Here is a 19,855-nt window from a genome sequence, read left to right as displayed (position 1 = left end):
TACAAACGGGCCTTCTTCAGGGAACAACTAATAGGTTACAACCTACAGATGTTCTGCAGCAGTTAAAGTAAATTAAGCCTTGCAAGTTGAAGCAAACAATTTACACAGGTGTCCTAACTTCTGTTGATTGTTTCAAAACCCTCTGTCTGTCTTAAAGCTGAGTTGGAACAGACTGTGTTACTACATCCTCTGAAGTACTAATTCAACAGTATTCTGTGGTAATGGAAAGAAAACGGCCATTAAATGAATTGCGACAGAGCATTATTACCGTTAGAAGTGTAGGCCTGACATTTAGAGAAATTGCCAAAAAAAAAAAAATCAAAGTGTCAGTGAGTACAGTAGGGGCCTACAGAATCCAAAGGCAAATGGAAGAAACTCTGATAGGAAGAGATCGGGCAGAACCAAAGTCACAAGCCAACCAGAAGACAAGTTTCCCAGAGTCGCCAGCTTGTGTGATCACAGGCACCTCTTAGCACAACAGCTACAAGCACAGCTTAACACAGGTCAAAAAAAGCAAGTGTCCGTTTCTACTGTGAAGAGGACGGGGGGCAGTGGCAGTAAGAAAGCCATTCATTAAAGGACAAAATAGGGCCTTGAAATACCAGCTGTGGACTACCGCAGACTGGTAGAAAGTCCTACGGACCAGTGGATCAAAATTTGAAATGTTCCGTTCATCACTCGGAGTGTTTGTGTGCCGTCAAGTTGGTGAAGCGATCGTTCCTCAGTGTGTGACGCCAGCTGTGTCACACATGGAGGAGGAAGTGAGATGGTCTGGAGTTCTTTTGCTGGAGGCAGAGTTGGTGACTTTCACAGAGTGACTGGCATTCTGAATCACAAGGGTTATCACAGCATTTTGCAGCACCACGCAATACCTTCTAGTGAGCGTCTAGTAGGTCAAGGGTTCGTCCTACAGCAACACAGTGACCCAAAACATACCTCCAGGCTATGTCAGGACTATCCTAAAAACTGAGGAGTTTTAAAACCTTTGACCTACAAAGTGTGTGTGTGTGTGTGTGTATGTATATATATATATATATATATATATATATATATATATATATATATATATATATATATATATATATATATATATATGAGAGAGATATATAGATATAGATATACACTGCTGAAAAAAATTAAAGGAACACTTTGAAAACACATGAGATCTCAATGGGGAAAAAAAGATTCTGCTGGCTCTCTCTACAGCTATGGACTGATATGGTGATATGTTAGGAACGAAAGGATATAAATGAAAATGAAAATGATCAACCTACAGGGGGCTGAATTCAAAGACACCCCAAAAATCAAAGGGAACAAAATGATGTGGCAGACGTGTCCATTTTGCCAAAATTTCATTGCAGCAACTCCAAATCGTACTCTGTAGTTTATATGCCAATGGGTCCAAGGATTTCATCCCAGTACCTAATGGCAGTCAAGGTGCCGTTGCCTGGCATGTAGAGGTCTGTGCAACCTTCCAAGGATATGCCTCCCCAGACCCTCACTGACCCACCACCAAACTGGTCATGCTAAATGATGTTACAGGCAGCATAACTTTCCCCACGTCTTCTCCTGACCCTTTCATGTCTGTCACATGTGCTCAGGGTGAACCCGCTCTCATCTGTGAAAAGCACAGGGCGCCAGTTGTGAACCTGCCAATTCTGGTATTCTATGGCAAATGCCAGTCGATCTCCACGGTGCCCACTAGAGGGTGTCTGGCCCTCAGGCCACCCTCATGAAGTCTGTTTCTGATTGTTTGGTCAGAGACATTCACACCAGTGTTCTGCCTGCCTGCTGGAGGTCATTTTGTAGGCTCTACCAGTGCTCATCCTGTTCCTCCTTGCCCAAAGGAGCAGATACCAGCGGGTCCTGCTGATAGGTTAAGGACCTTCTTCGAGGGGCCCTGTCCAGCTCTCCTAGAGTAACTGCCTGTCTCCTGGAATCTTCTTCATGCCCTTGAGACTGTGGTGGGAGACACAGCAAACCTTCTGGCAATGACACGTATTGATGTGCCATCCTGGAGAAGTTTGACTACCTGTGCTTGCTTTGTAGGGTCCAGGTATAGCCTCATGCTACTTGTAGTGACACTGACTGTAGCCAAATGAAAAATAAGTGACAAAACAGATGAGGAGGGAAAAATGTCAGTGTCCTCCCTCCACCTGTTAAACCATTCATTCCTGTTCTGGGAGGTCTTCTCATTGTTGCCCCTCTAGTGCACTAAAGCATCTGAAACTGATTAACAAGCTGCTCGGCTACTTAACTGACCAGATCAGTAACCCCCAAGTTTCACTGACTTGATGCTATACTCTCATTAAAAAGTGTTTCTTTAATTTTTTTGAGCAAAATATATAATGTATGTATATTCACGCGCACACACACACAATTTCAGAGCTATTTTTTATACATTGCCAGAGACTTTGGAGAGACTTTATGGCCCAGATGCAATGATTACAAAATGTTAGCAGTAAAAGTACTTTTCATAGCTAGTACAGTGGGCAGTGCTGCTGCCCGGTCACTGTCTAGTGTAAGTTTTTGAATCTCCACTGAGTCGGTGTGATGTTTTCAGCGTCTATCCTGGTCCTGCCCTCACTGGTTTTCTCCAGGTGCTCTTGGATCTCCTCAAGCATTGAAGATCTGACTTTTAGGTTTGTTGCTGACTCTAAATTGGCCCTATGATTGACTGGCATCCCATCCAGCTAGTTTCCTGCTTTGTGTCTTGTGCTCCCAATAACCTTTTATACCAGGAAGTAGAGTATTTACCATGTGGTGCATAGCCATATATGAAGCCATTTTTGTACGTCTATAAAGTTTAATATGTGCTTATGTCCATTTGTCCAGAGTTCAGATCTGCACTTTTGAACCCATCTCAATCAAATTTGGTACAGATTTTAGGCAGTGTGGCATAGTAGTTAAGGCTTGGATTTCAAACCCTGAGGTGGTGGGATCAGGTCCTGCTGCTGACACTGTGTGACCCTGAGCAAGTCACTTGACCTGCCTGGGCTCCAATTGGAAAACCAAAAGAAATGTAACCGATAGTATCATTAATAGTCACCGTGGATACAGGCGTCAGCCAAAATTAAAGTAAAAGTAAAAAAGTAAAGATTTTGTATTTGTACTGGAGAACATCATAGGCCATGTTTTTTTCCAAAATGTAGTTGTTGCCCTCACCCTGCACAGTACCGGGCACCCCAGCTAGTTAAAAATGAGCAAGTTGTGATGAGCGCAGGTCTTTCCACCTAACTACAGTTTCTCATTTTCTGTTTTCATAAGTTGTCGCTTTCATTTATAACAGTCCCCAACTGCTGCTTTGAGCGACTGTACTGCGTAAATTTTGCCCCGTGCCTGCAGGATCATAATAGCCATGATTGGGCCAGTGTATTTGAGCGGATCTGTACATGTGATGCAAAGTTATTCGTAAAACACCAAAGTCTCTTGTGTGTTGGCCCGGCTGACTTGTAGGAGTTAAGTGCTACTGATCAGTGACATATCAGCTATTGTTGTGACTGTTTGTGTTGGAAAGGGTGACTTTTTTGTAATATGTACATTGTTCAGATATCATTAGGGCATGTGCAGATTGGTCTGCCATTTTAATTAGTGGATTTGCTTTTTTGTTAAGTGGACACACTGTTTGCTGTTCTCTTAGAATGCTGGACTGTGGACTCCTCACCATGCTGTTTTAAGGCCACTGAAATACTGGGGCTTATGCATATGGAGAATCTGCAGAAGAGTCCACCATAGCGTGGGCTGAATTGAAGTGTACTCTGGGTCATTTACAGTCTGTTGCCCCAGACAACTGTTTTAAATTATCTTTATTGCTTTAAAAAACTGCTTTGAGAGCAGAAGTTAAACTGAAAATAAACAGAAAGCTGAGACCATGGTTGTTATTGCACAGCAAATTGTGTAGTGGCCTCTTCATGTGTGCACAGCTGATGCTTCTGATTTCATAGATAATTTGGCAGTGGAACACTAATGTGTGCACATTTAGGATTTAATAGCCAATGGTAAAGGTGAATAAGCATTGTCCGTATACTATATTAATTTTCTCTTAATGTGTTTTAGCTGTGTTGTTCAAAGCCTAAATGTCAATAAACTAATGTTGGTGTATTGTGCTTATACACACACAAGTGATAAGTGATGCTGGTGTCCACTGTAACTTGAATGTATCATTCAAAGAGGGCACTGACAACATCATTATAAAGTGAATGACAGTTTATTTAGGATATTCAAGTTACACTCAAAATGAAAGAATTGTAAATACACACAATGCTGTGGTTTAAGTCTTGATTCAGTAATATTTAAGGAGCATTAAGAGAGTAAGAATTGAAGAGTTAGTCATTTACTTTCTCATCATAGCACCAGTCGCAGAATAATTTGATTTGGGGAAATCTCATAAATAAAACATTAATAGAAAAATACATTTGCAGCAGTAAATATCAAAACTACATGGAGTACAAGAGAATCTATGGTCAGAATGCTGAATGAATTCATCTCTCAGCTTGTGGGTTAAGTATGACAGTGCCACCTGGTAGACCGAAGCTGTTTACCAGATAGAAGAAAAGTGGCACAGTAAGGCACATGGTGCCAAATAAGTTCTTTACGGCTTTGTGTTTTAGTCTGTATAAATAGAGTGCATCCACAGAAGTCAGGGAGCGCCCTTTCGGTTTAGAAGCTCTGCACATTACTCCGTGGCTTTTGTTCATAGCGAGGATATTGCCAGGTGGTACAATGACCAAGGAGGTGGCAGCACTCAGTTAACAGTTCTGTAGAAAAGGGTCATGCCATCCTGTCAACCTCCAAATAGGTCTTTTGGCCTTTGGGAAGCCTTTTTGACTGTCGGAGACGTGTTCACTTTCCATTGTGATTGTATTGGTTTTCCAGTGCCAAACGTGCTTATCTGTTCTTTTGCCAAACCTGACAAGTCCCAAATGGGGATACAGGTAGGTTAGTCTATCCCTGCCACAATGGGAAAATCAGGCAAGCAGAAGAACACAACAGACCTCCAGACTGAGGGAGGGCAGCCATGTTAATGGAAGGCCAAGAGAAATGAACATCATAACAACAAAACTCTGTCTAATAATCAGAAGCTTTGAATTTAACTCGTAATAGATAAGCCACCAGCCTTTGTAGCCATGATTGACGTCAACATTCTAAAGAGAAAGTCAGTGTCATACCAGACAGATACCAATTTTAATAACTCTTACACCATTCCAGTAATCATGGAGTGATGAATTTACTTTTTGGCTGTGTTCTCTTTTCAGGTAAACTGTTTAACTGCTGTTCTCCTAACTGCATGGCAGCATTTTCCAGCATGCAGCAGCTTATGGACCACATGCGACAACACTACAAACCCAACCGATACTTTCTGTAAGTGCTCAGATTTGGAGCTGGTGTTTGTCTTGTAAGGTTTCTTTTATTATTATTAAATAAATAAAATACTTTTCTGATGCCTGTGCTTATTTTGTGCCAAGAGAATGAAGCCTCAGACCTTTCTTATTTATTCTCAGTGATTCAAAGCAAATGTATATCTTAGATGTGTCGAGGACCCCCAAGGACTTTAAAATCCTGCCCACTGCTCCAGAATAATAGACAGAGAAGCCACCTGAGTAAATGTTTGAGAGCAAAGGACATTCTATACCAAGTCAAGGAGCACATTTATTTTAATGGTTTGTCTTTTACATGTCTTTCTGCAGAACCCTTGGTTGTCAAGAAATGCATTATTGTTACAATATGATGCTGCGCTTACATCATATTTACATTCATTGATGAGATCTCATTGGAAAATTTAATGTACTCCTGATAGAAAATCGTAGGTGCAGCAGTCTGGTTGAAGATAAATCTGAACATTTTCTGAAAGTTTTATTTTTTTAATGTCCTTTTAAGAAAATTTACTGTTGTTTTTCAAAGAAAGAGCAACCTGCTAACATGAAAACTAGGAATTCACACTCCTGGAGCACAAATTGGAGGAAGTGGCTGTGCGTGCATTTTATCAGTTTAGCAATAAATCAGAGGATGAACAACACACAAAGAGACATTGATAGATAGATAGATAGATAGATAGATAGATAGATAGATAGATAGATAGATAGATAGATAGATAGATAGATAGATAGATAGATAGATAGATAGATAGATAGATAGATAGATAGATAGATAGATAGATAGATATGAAAGGCAATAATATAACAAGTAGATAGTTAGTACTTTATTAGGCCGAAAGGATGAATGTAGCATCAGGAGATAAAAAATAATCATTCATTGAAGTGTGATTATCAGTAAAAAACACCTTTATTCATGTCTTGTTACATATCAGTATACGAGTAATAAATGCATTTTTGCAGCACCTAAGATGAAGTCTTACTCCTAATACTAGTTTAGATAGATAGATAGATAGATAGATAGATAGATAGATAGATAGATAGATAGATAGATAGATAGATAGATAGATAGATAGATAGATAGATAGATAGATACTTTATTAATCCCAAGGGGAAATTCACATATTTATATAAAGCTATTATCAGTTATATGTGTTAATGAATTGCATCAATACTGCAGACACACAAATGAGCCACTTATTGGCACAGATAACTGAATTACAAATGAGTGGCCAGTGTAGGAGTAATAAAAATACATGTTATTATTGCTGGCGCCCTGCCCGGGGTTTGTTTCTTGCCTTGCGCCCTGTGTTGGCTGGGATTGGCTCCAGCAGACCCCCGTGACCCTGTAGTTAGGATATAGCAGGTTGGATAATGGATGGATGGATGGATGGATGTTATTATTAATAATATAACAGATAGATAGTTAGTACTTTATTAGTCTGAAAGGGTGAATTTAGCATCAGGAGATAAGAAAGAATCATGCATTGACGTGCCTGACCAGAATTTCATGGGCATCCTTCGTCTGAATGGTGGGATATTGTAAGTGCAGTAGAGTTCAGTGATGTTCATATTAGGGTTCTTAGGTGTTGAGTGACTGATATGGAGTTTAGTTAAGTTTTTATTCTAGTTTGTTACTGTGTCTCCTGCTTCTCTGTCCACTTGTCTTTCATTATTTAGCAGATTGTGTCTCCCAGCTCACCAGTAAAATTAGACAAGACCATGAGTATTTTGTTAATTGATTCCTGAGGAAGAGCCTCACATTAAACAAGAAACAAGCTAACTGCATGTACAGTACTTTTTATTCTCGCTAATTCCCCACCTTACCAATTTAGGTACAAATCAAGTCAAGTTGGGGAGCATGCACCGGTACAGTGCGCTGCCACACCCACCACACAACGAAACGGCTCAGTATCCCGGTTGGCAAGCCCCTAGGGCAGACACGCGGTCCAGTCCCACCCTCCGGAAATGACCTTCTATCGGCCGCAGCCAGGTGTTATGTGGGCCACCCCTTGGCCTGGTAACGCTTTAGTTTAGGTACTGCAAAAATGCATCTCTTACTCCTTTAGTCCTCTGTAACCTTAACAAAGGCTTCTTTTGGTGTTAATTATGCATGTAAAACACCAGCATTCATCTCTGTGCAGGATGGCATATTAAGAGCCTGTGATATGCTGGTAAAATGACTTATGAATATAAAGGTTTTACAGATCTTACACTGAAGTAAGCAATATCAAGAGAAATTTGTCTCAGTTAAGCCACTTGTGACCATTCTAAGGTAACGTTATTTTATTCGGCCACATTGCACAGGAGAAACAAACAGTTTACTGATGCTTTGTAAGTGTGATTATCAGTAAAAAAACACCTTCATTCATGTCTTGCTACATATCAGTGTACGTGTAATGGATGCATTTTTGCAGCACCTGACATAAAGTTGTACCCATAATACTAGCTTATATAAAGCTATTATCGGTTTCTATGTGTTAATGAATTGCATCAATACTGCATACACACAAAGGAGCCACTTAATGGCACAGATAACTGAATTACAAATGAGTGGCCAGTGCAGGAGTAATAATAATAATAATAATAGTACAAGTTATGTATATAGCGCTTTTCCAGTGCTCAAGGCTGTTGAGATACCTTGCAGTATGCTGTGTGTGTGTGTGTGAATAGATACATTAAGAGTGTTGCAGTATTTATAATATCTCATTGATAGCTCTAAGGACAAATGTTATGATTTTTATATGCCATTTGTTTTTCTTTTATTTTTGCAGAAGTGCCAACATTTGCAGTGTGAGATGCGTGGGATTGTAGAAGCTGTGCATTTTATTGGTATTTTTCCAGAGCACAATGCATTGCTCCTACATTCCCACAAGTAGTGATTCAAAATCCATCTCTGTGTAAATAAAGCCTGAGCTGCAATAAAGCTGAGTAATTAAAAGGGAGCAAAGGCTGTGCCCTTGGTGGACTTTTTTCAGTATTTGAGAAGTGCACAGTTTGATTAGATAAACTTTATTATTCCCAAGGGGAAACTCACAAGTCTTGCTTGTATATTAAAGTTTAATAATGTTTCCAAATAATAGTTCCTTTGATTTATGTAGACATGGTTTTAAATACACGTGTATGTATTAAGCAATATCTGAAATATTGTTGATATCTGAAACGTGACACATTCAAATCTCATTTTTGTGTGCCAATTCTTTTTTTTTTTATATATTTTTATTTTATTAATTTTCATTGTAATCATTCCATACAAACAGATCAATTTATAACCCAACAAATTTGAAGACAAATCAAACCCCACCCCTGAGAAGGAGAGCTTAGCTAAAGGAAAATTGCTTAAGGCTTTTTAATAAGGCAACATTAAACAAAAGAAAGGGAGAAGTAAATATCTATGTAAATAAGAGATGGAGAAGGGAGTTAAATGCGATAATAGTTATTTCTCTTATTCTAAAATAATATTGATTAAATCCTGCCATGTTTTGAAAAAATTTTGTACAGATCCTCTAACTGAAAATTTGATTTTTTCCAATTTCAAATAATATAAAACATCGGTTTCCCACTGACTTATAAGAGGAGAATTAGGATTCTTCCAATTTAACAAAATAAGTCTGCGTGCCAAAAGAATGCAATCACCGTTTGCTTGTCCTTCTCCAATTCAAGTCCATCTGGAAGAACACCGAACAGAGCTGTTAATGGGTTAGGACAGGGGTAGGCAATGTCGGTCCTGGTGAGCCGCAGTGGCTACAGGTTTTCATTCCAACCCAATTGCTTAATTAGAAACCAATCATTGCCAATCTCAGACCTTATTTAATTTTATGGCTTGTTAGTCTGTGCAATGTAAGCCTCTTATATCGTAGATTTTTTTTCCTTTCCAAGGATATCATCCAAATGATTTGAAGCCTAAAATAGATCATTTTCAGTCTGTCACATTTTTCTATTAAGTGTTTTATTAAATCAGACAGTGAATGATGAACACACACAGATGTAATTGGAAAAAAGCTATCTGGAGAACTGCTGGCTGCTTTGTCTTTTACATCTTATTGCTAATAAGGAGCAATTAAAACACTGAATGCAGCAGTTTAAGATTGAAATAAGCAATTAAGGTTGGAGAACCTTCACAAGCGAGACCACTAAAATGAAGCATCAAATGTCACTTAAGCAATATGTGCTTCATCAGCAATAATTGAGTTCTCATTAAGGAACTGGGTTGGAACAAAAACCTGCACATACTGCGGCTCTCCAGGACCGACGTTGCCCACCCCTGGGTTAGGAGGGATTGTGATACCAAGGCTGTCTGAGAGGCACTTAAAAAATGTTGTCCAAAATGATGTTAGTTTGGTGCAGGCCCAAAACATGTGACCCAGTGAGGCAGGAGCTTGGTTGCAGCGCTCACAGGTTGGATCTTGCCCTGGAAACATTTTGGACAGTTTTAAGCGAGACAGATGGGCTTGGTATGTAATTTTTAGTTGAATAATTCTATGCTTTTGCCAATTCTACTCCAAATGTAAAAGGCTTATTTCACTAGGGATCCCCCGTACCAAAGTATGTTACGCACTGTCACTGAGAATTCTTAATATTTGCTGAGATACTTTGAATCCATAATTAAAAAAAATAATAAAAGTTTTCTTACAAGCTCTACGAAATGTATATATTTTTGTCTATACAGATATTATTTCAACTCTAAATGTGGTCAAAAAAGAAAGCAATTACAGTATTTTGCAGATTGAAATTGTTAACTTGAATATTTTAAAATAGTCTTGTATTGTGGAGGTCCTGGCAGTTCCCACCCCATCTGTACTTTGTTGCAGGTGGCTGCGGCCCTCCTTCTTATTTAACTGCCACGCATTGGTGAAGCCATAAATGCTGGAAAGTGTCACCTGCAGATATCCATGTGGTTTCAGTTAAAAGAAAATATTTATAAGCCGCATCATAACCCAGGAAGAGAGTTCAGCACAACCTCTACACTTGGAGATTATAAAATGGAACAGCTACAGTTTATAAGCAAGCAGACTTGACCATTGTTTGAGGTTTAAGACTCTGTGCTAAAACAACTGCTTCTACTAGTTGTAAATAGTGTAAAGTGGCTTTGCTCTAAAATCTTATGACTGTTTTGAAAGTGAAATTTCATTGACAACAATGAGATGAGGACTCACCAGGTTACTGTGATCAACTGCTTAGTGTGATTGGTTTGTTACCATGAACATTGAACTAGTTTTACTCTAAAGCCTTTCTGGTCTGACGTGAAAAGCACAAATTAGACGTGTAAGGAAAGTAGTAACTGAGCAAATTTCAAAAACATGTTGTAGCCGCTGAAGTATAAGGCGAGATCAAGCACGGGTAAAACGCGTGCCGAAAGAAATCTCTCAGTCCAAAAGTTCGTTTTAAAACTATTTCATGGAAGTTTAAAGCAAATAATCCACATAAGAATAAAGAAAAAATAGTTACACACATAGAATAAAAGGCAAAAAAAAGGAAAAATGTATCTTCTCTAAACTTAGCTTTTCTAGAGAAACTTTAGTTATTTCTGTACTTAAAAGTTCTTTACTTCTTCTTTAATTATAGATTCTTAACTTCTTATATACTTAAAGATTCTTAGTTTCTTCTTCCGTACACTTTAGACGTACGACTCCACATTTAAATAAGTTCTGTTTTACGAGTTACTTACACACTCAAAAGGCCCGTTGGCACGAGCACAGGCACAGTTTAAAACCATATGCCTTCCACACCTTACACATGGCAAGGCTGGTCACTAACTGAAGAATAAGGTTTAGTCAGAGCAGATAGAAATAGCTAGAATATACCAATTTTACTCAACTTATGGGGGTTATAGGAACCTCCCATAGATTATGCTTTGTCATCTAGTAAAATATTTATGACTATGAAAATGGCTCTTACACATGTACCTGGTCGGTTTTCACAGATCCCGTGTTCCGTTAGATCTGGGATAAGCAAGTCTGATGCCAGTCTGTTCAATATTTAGCAGAGCATCTCTGTGGTCTGATTGTGAGGACTTAACTATACCGAGTGATACATGGACCATGAGCCACATTGAAGTTGTTGTTTCCTCCACTCATGTGTTAAGAAGCTGTTAGGTGTTAATGCACTCGTTTTAGGTGCGTGTTTGTGTGAATTGCCCACTTACTGAGCTGAAAGGTTCAGTAGGCTGGAGTCTGCTCCCCTTCTTCTTTAGGTAAATTGTTTAGTGGTGGAGCAGTATTCACACTCCTCCTCTGTTAGGAGAAAGCACACCATTTGTAATTGTCATTGCCGCACCCATTTTCTCCAAAATCTTCAAGAGGGTCTCTTGTCTTGTAAAAGTGAGTCCCGCCTCATGCATTCAAGTAAAACGTTAGGATAGGCAAATGCTGAACTATCCATCCCAAAAATTAGCAGTTCAATTGCCGCTCACCATTGATTTCAGTGTTTAGTTAACTTGTGTAGAAGTAAAATAAAACTTGTACAATAATGGCCTGCATGATTTCAGTGTTTAGTTAACTTCCGTTTTCATTTGTGAAATGGTTCAGGCTAAAGGGCAGTTTTCCACTTGTGTAGAAGTCAAATAAAACTTGTACAATAATGGCCTGCATGATTTTGTGCGCCTCTCAAATTGTTTAAGTGAATCTCTTACACTTTGTGGTGCTGTGACATCCTTTTATTATCGCATTTGAGGGGATACGTCTTCTGTGTGGCCCTTAAACTGACTTGTTTGGGGTGGTGAGATGTGACCTCTTAATCTGTAATCTTACATGATCTAGTTTTATTTAAATTGTCAAATCGTTTACACCAATGTGAAGTGGATTTATTTCAGACATATCAGATTTCTTATTTATTACGTTTTAGCTATTGCTCTGAGTAAAATGTAAGCATTATTATTTTATAAGTTTTCCTAACTTTATTATTTTTAATGCATAAAGACTGGTAAACATGCAGATTTGTTGATCTCCGTTCATGCTGTAATGTATGGTTTTACTAATGAAGACTTACTTGGTCTGCTCTGATGAGATCCTTATGAGTCCTTTTATCTTGGAGTTGTGGTTGTTGTTTCTTTCTGTGCTCTGCATTGAGGTTTTTATAATGTGAATAAATCTTGAAATACTACTGTTACTGAAATGTCCCTTAGTTTTTCTAAAAATTGAGCATTTATTGGCAAGGAATGAAACAAACGTACAGTAATCAAATGATAAACTGAAATGATTCCTTTACAATGAGAGATGATTGTGTTCAGAATTTTAACACCGCGAGTGCTCATTAAATCTGAAGTGTTATTACAAGAGAGTAGCCATTTTCTGTGGGGTTTCTCATAATTTTAAATCAGAGAGAGCCTATTTTAATTTAAAATCAGAAAATATGGTCATAGTATTCACTCATTCCAGATTAAAAAGTTGATAACAACGCAGTAATACGGACACAGTTCATGAGCGGCACTTGTAATTGAAATCTTTGCTAATAAGCCGGTGGGGTTTCTGCTTTAATTTCATTACGTGTTTGTGAACTTAGAGAAAGTGAATGACCGGGTGCCAAGAGAGAAGTTCTGGTGCTGCATGAGGAAGTCTGGTGTAGCAGAAAAGGATGTGATGGTGGTGCAGGTCATGTATGTGGACAGTGTGACTGCAATGGGGTGTGCAGTAGGAATGACAGTCTGGTTGAAGGTGACAGTGGGATTACATCAGAGATCAGCTCTGAGCCCTTTTCAGTTTGCTTTGGTGATGGACATTTTGACAGATGAGTCTCCATGGACTTTGATGTTCACAGATGACATTGTGATCTGCAGTGAGAGTAGAGAGCAGGTTTAGACAAACCTGTAGAGATGGAGGTACACACTGGAGACGAGGGGAATGAGAGTCAGTAGGAGTACATGTGCTGAATGAGAGGGAAGGTAGTGGAAAGGTGTGACTGCAAGGAGCAGAGGTGGCACAGGAAGACAAATTTAAATAGTTGGGTTCTGCAGTCCAAAACAACGGAGAGAGTGGCAGAGAGGTAAAGAAGAGAGTGCAGACTGGGTGGAAAAGAGTGCAAAGAGTGATTTGTGATAGAAAAGGACCTGCAAGAGTGAAAGAGAAGGTCTATAAAACAGTAGTGAGACCAGCCATGTTGTATGGTTTGGAGACGTTGGCACTGACGAAAAGACAGGCGGCAGAGTTGAAGATGCTACTATTTTTGCTGGAAGTAGCAAGGGTAGACAGGATTAGGAATGAGGATATTAGGGGGATAACACCGATTTGATGACCAAATGACAGAGGCTACGCTGAGATGGTTTGGGCATATGCAGAGGAGAGATGGAGTGGTACATTGGGGGAGAATGCTGAGGATTGAACCACCAGGCAAGAAGAAAAGAGGACTGCCATAGATAGATACTTTATTAATCCCAATGGGAAATTCACAAGGAGGAGGTGAGGGAGGACATGAAGGCAGTCGGTATGGCAGAAAAATGATGTCAAAGACTGGGAGAGATGGAGACAGATGATCTGTGTGGTGACCCTTAAATGGGAGCAGCTGAACAAAGAAGACGTTTCTGCTTTAATGGTCTTCCCAGAAATGCCCTTCAGTTTGTTGTTTGTATTTTTGCCTTATCTAATAATTGTAGCTATTTCTTATTTTGAATTATAAATTATAATTCTTTTTCTGCAGCATTAACTCCTTTAATTGTGTCCAGTTAGGAACAGTGAAACACACGGGCACATACAATAATAAATGCTAAAAAGCGTATATTTCAGCAGCATGTCCACATATGTAATTATGGCTTAGATATTTACAAGAAATAAATGGAACTAAGTTGTGATATCTGCTGTTTATAAGGGGCGTCTGTATTAAGACAGCAAGATGGGAAGCGGGGAATAACAAAATGTGAAAGTAAAAGAGACATCTGATTAAAATCACAGACTGTTGGGAACAAACCGTGTGTACAAGGTGACCAGCCATGTGTTTGTTTTCTTCAGGACCCTTCATTTAGAATCCTGGCACAGGTAACATCAAAGTACGTATGTGGGCTGTGGGCCACACCCGGCGATGGCACAAATGGCAGTCGGGCCGTGGGCACAGTACAGTGATACACCCAGCCGTATGCTGGCAACTTTTAACATCTTAGCTGTTTGCCCTTTTTGGAGCGTTTTCATAAATGGTTACTACTGTTGGTAGCACATGAGCAAAAATACGTTTATAACCAAAAGTTGTTGATTAGCCATTTCAAATTCTGTTATCTGCATATTTATGAAGCACTTTTTTTAGTGGCATTTTGTTATTTGTATTTAATTGCTCTGTGTAGATGTAGGTGCGTGATGTTCTCCTAATCAGCCACCAATGTGACATTGTATGTGTGTTTACTGCTGCACTTTATTAGCAAGCTGACTTTCTTCCATTAGTTCAGTATAATTAAAGATGCTGCCTCTAGTCAAGGAGGCACGCAGTAAGGGATTTCTGGTATGTACTTCTTTATAAAATTAAGTACAGATATAAAATGCTCCCATCAACGTGACAATAAGGAAATGAGAGGCCTAACTAAGCTGTCTATTTAAAGGTGTTAAAGAGCCTCTTAAGAAAGTACAGTTGGGCTGAAATCCTGTAAACGTGGCCTTTATTGACACGTTTTTTTGTTTTTTGTTTTTTTAATCCATCTACTGAGTTCCAAAGTAGAGAAAGCAGAAGCTGGCTTTAGAAGAGGTTACACTTCAAAGCGGCATTAGAGCCCATTTGCAAGCTTTACAGAAGTAAAATTCATCAAGTCGGGTTTGATACCTATGGTTCTTTTTCCAGTTAGGTGATGCTTTAAAATAACTCCCGGCCTGCGCCTTGTATGCTTGGTACTCCTGTGTTCTGTTAAACTGTGATACATTAAGTTTTCTTTTTTCTTATTGGTTGCAGGTGCGAAAATTGCAGGTTGAGGGTTCGAACACACAGAGCTCTCTTCAAACACCTCCACATCTGCTCAAAAGTTATTAAACAAAGAACACCTCAGAAGCTTGAGAAAGCAAAATCAGGCACACTTTCCTGTGAACCACCAAAACTGGCAAACATCATCCAGCATCTGGATAAAGACCCTGTCTCGGCCTCCAACATGGTCCAGTCTCCTGTCAGTCCAGCTTCCTTTCAAGCCGCAACCTCCTCGGCGGTCCTGCCCTGTAGCTTACCGAGCCTCACTACTGCTTTTGATGCAGTTCCTCTGGTCAGCTCTGCCTCAAACTCTTTCCAGATGCTTGGGCCCTCTCTGTTTGCGCCCGCACCCATGCGCTTTACAGGCCAGGCCCAGAACACATCAATTTCCCCAAACCTGCTGCCGTATGTGCAGGCTTCTGCCTACTCTCTCCCCCAGACAGCTGCACAACAGCGTCTCCGACCGTACGTTCCAAACCAGGGAGGCCTTCCAATATCCAATGCTGTATGGAAGAAAAATCAAGGTGAGCTGGTGTCTTTTTTGTTGGTATTGGTACTGATGCTAGATTGCTTTACAGTTGTAAGTTGCAGGTTTTCAATTACTGTATTACTGAAATAAATAACCTTAATTCTTTGCATTTATATAGCGCTTTTCTCACTACTCAAAGCGCTCAGCAATTGCAGGTTAAGGGCCTTGCTTAAGGGCCCAACAGAGCAGAGTCTCTTTTGGCATTTACGAGATTCGAACCGACAACCTTCTGATTGGCAGTACAGATCCCTAGGCTCAGAGCCACCACTCCGCCACACAAAAAAGGTTTGGGGCAGCCACCCGTATACTTGAGGCCTGGCTGCAATACATAGCACAGATGTGGACAGAGTTGAGTCCAAAACAGAACTGAAGTTACAGCGGAAGTTGTCTTGTATTTAAGGCCAGCAGGTGGAAATGATGTCACTGAGGCCCGGGACCGGAAGTGATGTCCTTGGACCTGAATCAGGCAGAATTTCCCAAGTCCGGTCTGCAGAAATAAAAGAGGAAGGTTTAATGCACCCCGCCACCCCCTGGCCTGGAGTGGAACTACCTTCTTTTGGTCCACTTAGCTGCCTCCCATGTGCACGTGTGTGACAACAGAAAAACGTTTTCATTTGCTGCGGCGCGAGTTACTGTAAGCTCAGTCATTTGTGCTATGCAGCAACTTCATTTACACATCATTACGACTGTCATCGTTTTAATTTCTCCTCATGTGTGTCTTGCTTGATCTTTTAGTTAAAAACTACCATAATTTAGTATCTCTTCTGCTAGTTATAATATTTTACCACAGTTCTTGACGACATAAATTCTCTTACTGAATTTTTATTCCAGCAATTTTCAATCCTTGAGAATGTTGTGCTTTATTTTATTTCATACTTTACATGTAACCAGCTGGTCAATTGCTAGGCTTACCCCTCTGCTTCCTTTCATTCACAGGGCAGTCTTTCAACAGCCGTATAGTCTGGGAGCACACAAGAGGGCGCTATAACTGCCTGCAGTGCACGCACTCCACACCGTCTCGTGAGGAGATGACTCAGCATGTTGAAGAACACCGAAAGAGCTCCAGCGGGCGCCTGTCAAGTGACATGGGTATGTGTGTTAGGGCACTTGAAAAGCGTCAGGCAGGAGGCAATCATAATGTCTCTAACTGCTCAGTAGATCCCTGTCTACCTCAGAGGACAAAACGTAACAAGTGCTATTAGGCAAAATGTTCTCTTTAATATCTGCTTTAAACAAACTTCCAGTTAGGGTGTTGTGTCAGTGCTGACGTTTGTGAGGAGCTTTGAGCTCTTGACATCTGTAAAGAAAGAACGGTGTGTATTCTGAGTGAAGGAGAACTAATACTGTATGTGCTGTAGCTGACTTCACAGTACCCTCATGAGTTGGCAGATAATAATAATAAGTTTTATTTATGTAGCGCCTTTCATACGCTCAGTGACACTTTACAATTCAATAAACACATTAACAAAATAATAGAAATCACATACAAGAAAATGAGATATAAGTAAGATATCTAGCGTAGCATGCTGTTCAGTTAGGCCTTCCTTTTTTGCTGCGACAGGAAGTTTAAAATCCTCACTTTCCATTAGTAGCATTTTTGACTTCTGTGTTTTGTCTTTATGAATTGGGAAAACTGTGGCATTCCCTTTAGCAGTTAATTAAACTTGACTCATGATAGTCTGAAAAAAAGAGTTGCTCCGTGTGGGTGAAGCAGTTGATTTTATTTGTATTGTAATATACCAGAACAACAAAGATAAATACACACTTACCGGCCTCTTTATTAGGTACACCTTGCTAGTGTCGGGTTGGACCCCCTTTTTGTGTAATTTTTAATGGCATAGATTAAACAAGGTGCTGGAAATATTCCTCAGGGATTTGGTCCATATTGACATGACAGCATCACGCAATTGCTACAGATTTATCATCTGCACATCCATGATGTGAATCTCCCTTTCCACCACACCCCAAAGGTGCTCTGTTTTATTGAGAGCTGGTGACTGTGGAGACCATTTGAGTACAGTGAACTCATTGTCACGTTCAAGAAACCAGTTTCAGATGATTTGAACTTTGTGACATGGCATGTTATCCTACTGGAAGGAGCCATCAGAAGATGTGGTTTTGAAGAGATGGACATGGTCAGCAGCAATACTTGGGTAGGCTGTGGCATTTAAATGATGCTCAATTGGTATTAAAGGGCCCAAAGTGTGCCAAGGTAATTTCCCCGCCACTACCACCACCAGCCTGAAAGATTGATACAAAGCAGGATGGATCCATGCTTTCATGTTGTTGATGGCAAATTCTGATCCTGCCATCCGACTGTTGCAGCAGAACTTGAGACTCATCAGACCAGACAACGTTTTTTCCAGTCTTCTATTGTCCAATTTTGGTGAGCCTGTACGCATTGTACCTCAGTTGCCTGTTCTTAGCTGACAGGAGTGGCACCTGCCGTGATCTCCTGCCGCTGTAGCCAATCTGCCCTGCAGACAAATGTGAAAACTGTGTATTAGAAACACATGCAATGTACACTAAAAAATCTGTTCTTGTTTGGCTGTCTGAAATCAAAGTAAAGGAGTGAAAGGGAGGCACAACAGGACAATATACAGTATACAGTGGGGGAATTAAGCATTTGATCCCCTGCTGAATTTGTAAGTTTCCTCACTTACAAAGAAATAAACGATCTCTAATTTTTATGGTAGTTTCATTTAAATGGAGAGAGACAGAATATCAACCAAAAATCCAGAAAAAAACACATGACATCAAAATTATAAATTGATTTGCATTTCATTGAGAGAAATAAGGATTTGATCCCCTACAACCCAGCCAGAATTCTGGCTCCCACAGATTGGCTCTGTGCCCCTGTGGCACACACACATTACAATCAATCGGTCAATCAATCACAGATACTCCTGATCTCAACTCGTGATGTGTATAAAGCACACCTGTCCACAGAATCAATTTCTTCCATTCCAACCTCTCCACCACCATGGGCAAGACAAAGAGCTGCCAAAGGACGTCAGGGACAAGAGTGTAGACCTGCAGAAGGCTGAAATTGTTCATCGCTCTTCACTTGTGGTGATCAACTTAGTAATCTTCTCCTGTAGCACTTGTTCCAAAACAGTCCCCCAGACTGATGTTTGATTATGTTGGCCTGTTTTGTGAGTCATTTTGGATAGAAACACTAAATGCTAAGCAAATACCGGTCCGGATGTTCACTGGTAAACTTAAGACTGGCCTGTACATGTGCCTTCTTGAGCAGGGGGACCTTGCGGGTGTGCACTGCAAGATTTCAATCCATTATGGCACAGTGTGTTACCAATGGTGTTCTTGGTGACTGCGGTCCCAACTGCCTTCAGATCATTACCAAGCATGTAGTTTTGGGCTGATCCCTCATCTTTCTCATGATCATCCTCACCCTGTGAGGAAGATCTTGCATGGAGCTCCAGACTGAGGGCGATTGATGGTCAGTTTATATTTCTTCCATTTCCGAATAATCGTACCAACAGTTGACACCTTCTCACCAAGCTTCTTTCATTTGGTCTTGTAGCCCATTCCAGCCTTGTGCAGGTCTTGTCCCTGACATCCTTTGACAGCTCTTTGTCTCGCCCATGGTGATGCAGAGGTTGCAATGGAAGAAATTGATTCTGTGGACAGGTGTGCTTTATACACATCACAAGTTGAGATCAGGGGTATCTGTAATTGATTGATTGGCTTTGTGCCCCTGTGGCACACAGATTACTATCAATCTGTGGGAGCCAGATTTCCGGCTGGGTTGTAGGGGATCAGATCCTTATTTCTCTCAGTGACCTGCAAATCAATTTATAACTTTGATGTCATGTGTTTTTTCCAGATTTTTGCCATCAGGAATAAGTCTGTTACATTTTATAGGAGAACCCAAAATGTGGCAAACTCATTCGCCACACTTTCATACTTTTATACTGTTAAATTCTGCTCCGTACTTGTAAAATTTTTATTTTTATACTGTATTGAGGATTTGTTCTGTGTATTGTATTGTATTGTATTGACCCCCTTCTTTTTGACATCCACTGCATGCCCAACCTACCTGGAAAGGGGTCTCTCTTTGAAT

General features: G+C 40.1%; 1 protein-coding gene across 1 annotated transcript in view; it reads left to right on the top strand.

Annotated features, from left to right (window-relative positions):
- znf414 (zinc finger protein 414) overlaps positions 1-19,855 on the top strand; it is an 82,256-nt gene that overhangs the window by 47,981 nt on the left and 14,420 nt on the right. Inside the window, exons 6-8 of the mRNA XM_028816659.2 lie at positions 5,256-5,361; positions 15,234-15,766; positions 16,708-16,860. Coding sequence (XP_028672492.1) covers positions 5,256-5,361; positions 15,234-15,766; positions 16,708-16,860 — 792 coding nt within the window. The remainder of the gene's footprint in view (positions 1-5,255; positions 5,362-15,233; positions 15,767-16,707; positions 16,861-19,855) is intronic.

Source organism: Erpetoichthys calabaricus, chromosome 12 (assembly GCF_900747795.2).
Source record: "Erpetoichthys calabaricus chromosome 12, fErpCal1.3, whole genome shotgun sequence".
In the NCBI taxonomy this organism is placed as follows: Eukaryota; Metazoa; Chordata; class Cladistia; order Polypteriformes; family Polypteridae; genus Erpetoichthys; species Erpetoichthys calabaricus.
The sequence above is the reverse complement of the archived record's forward strand: the minus strand, read 5'-3'. Positions and strand labels throughout refer to the sequence as shown.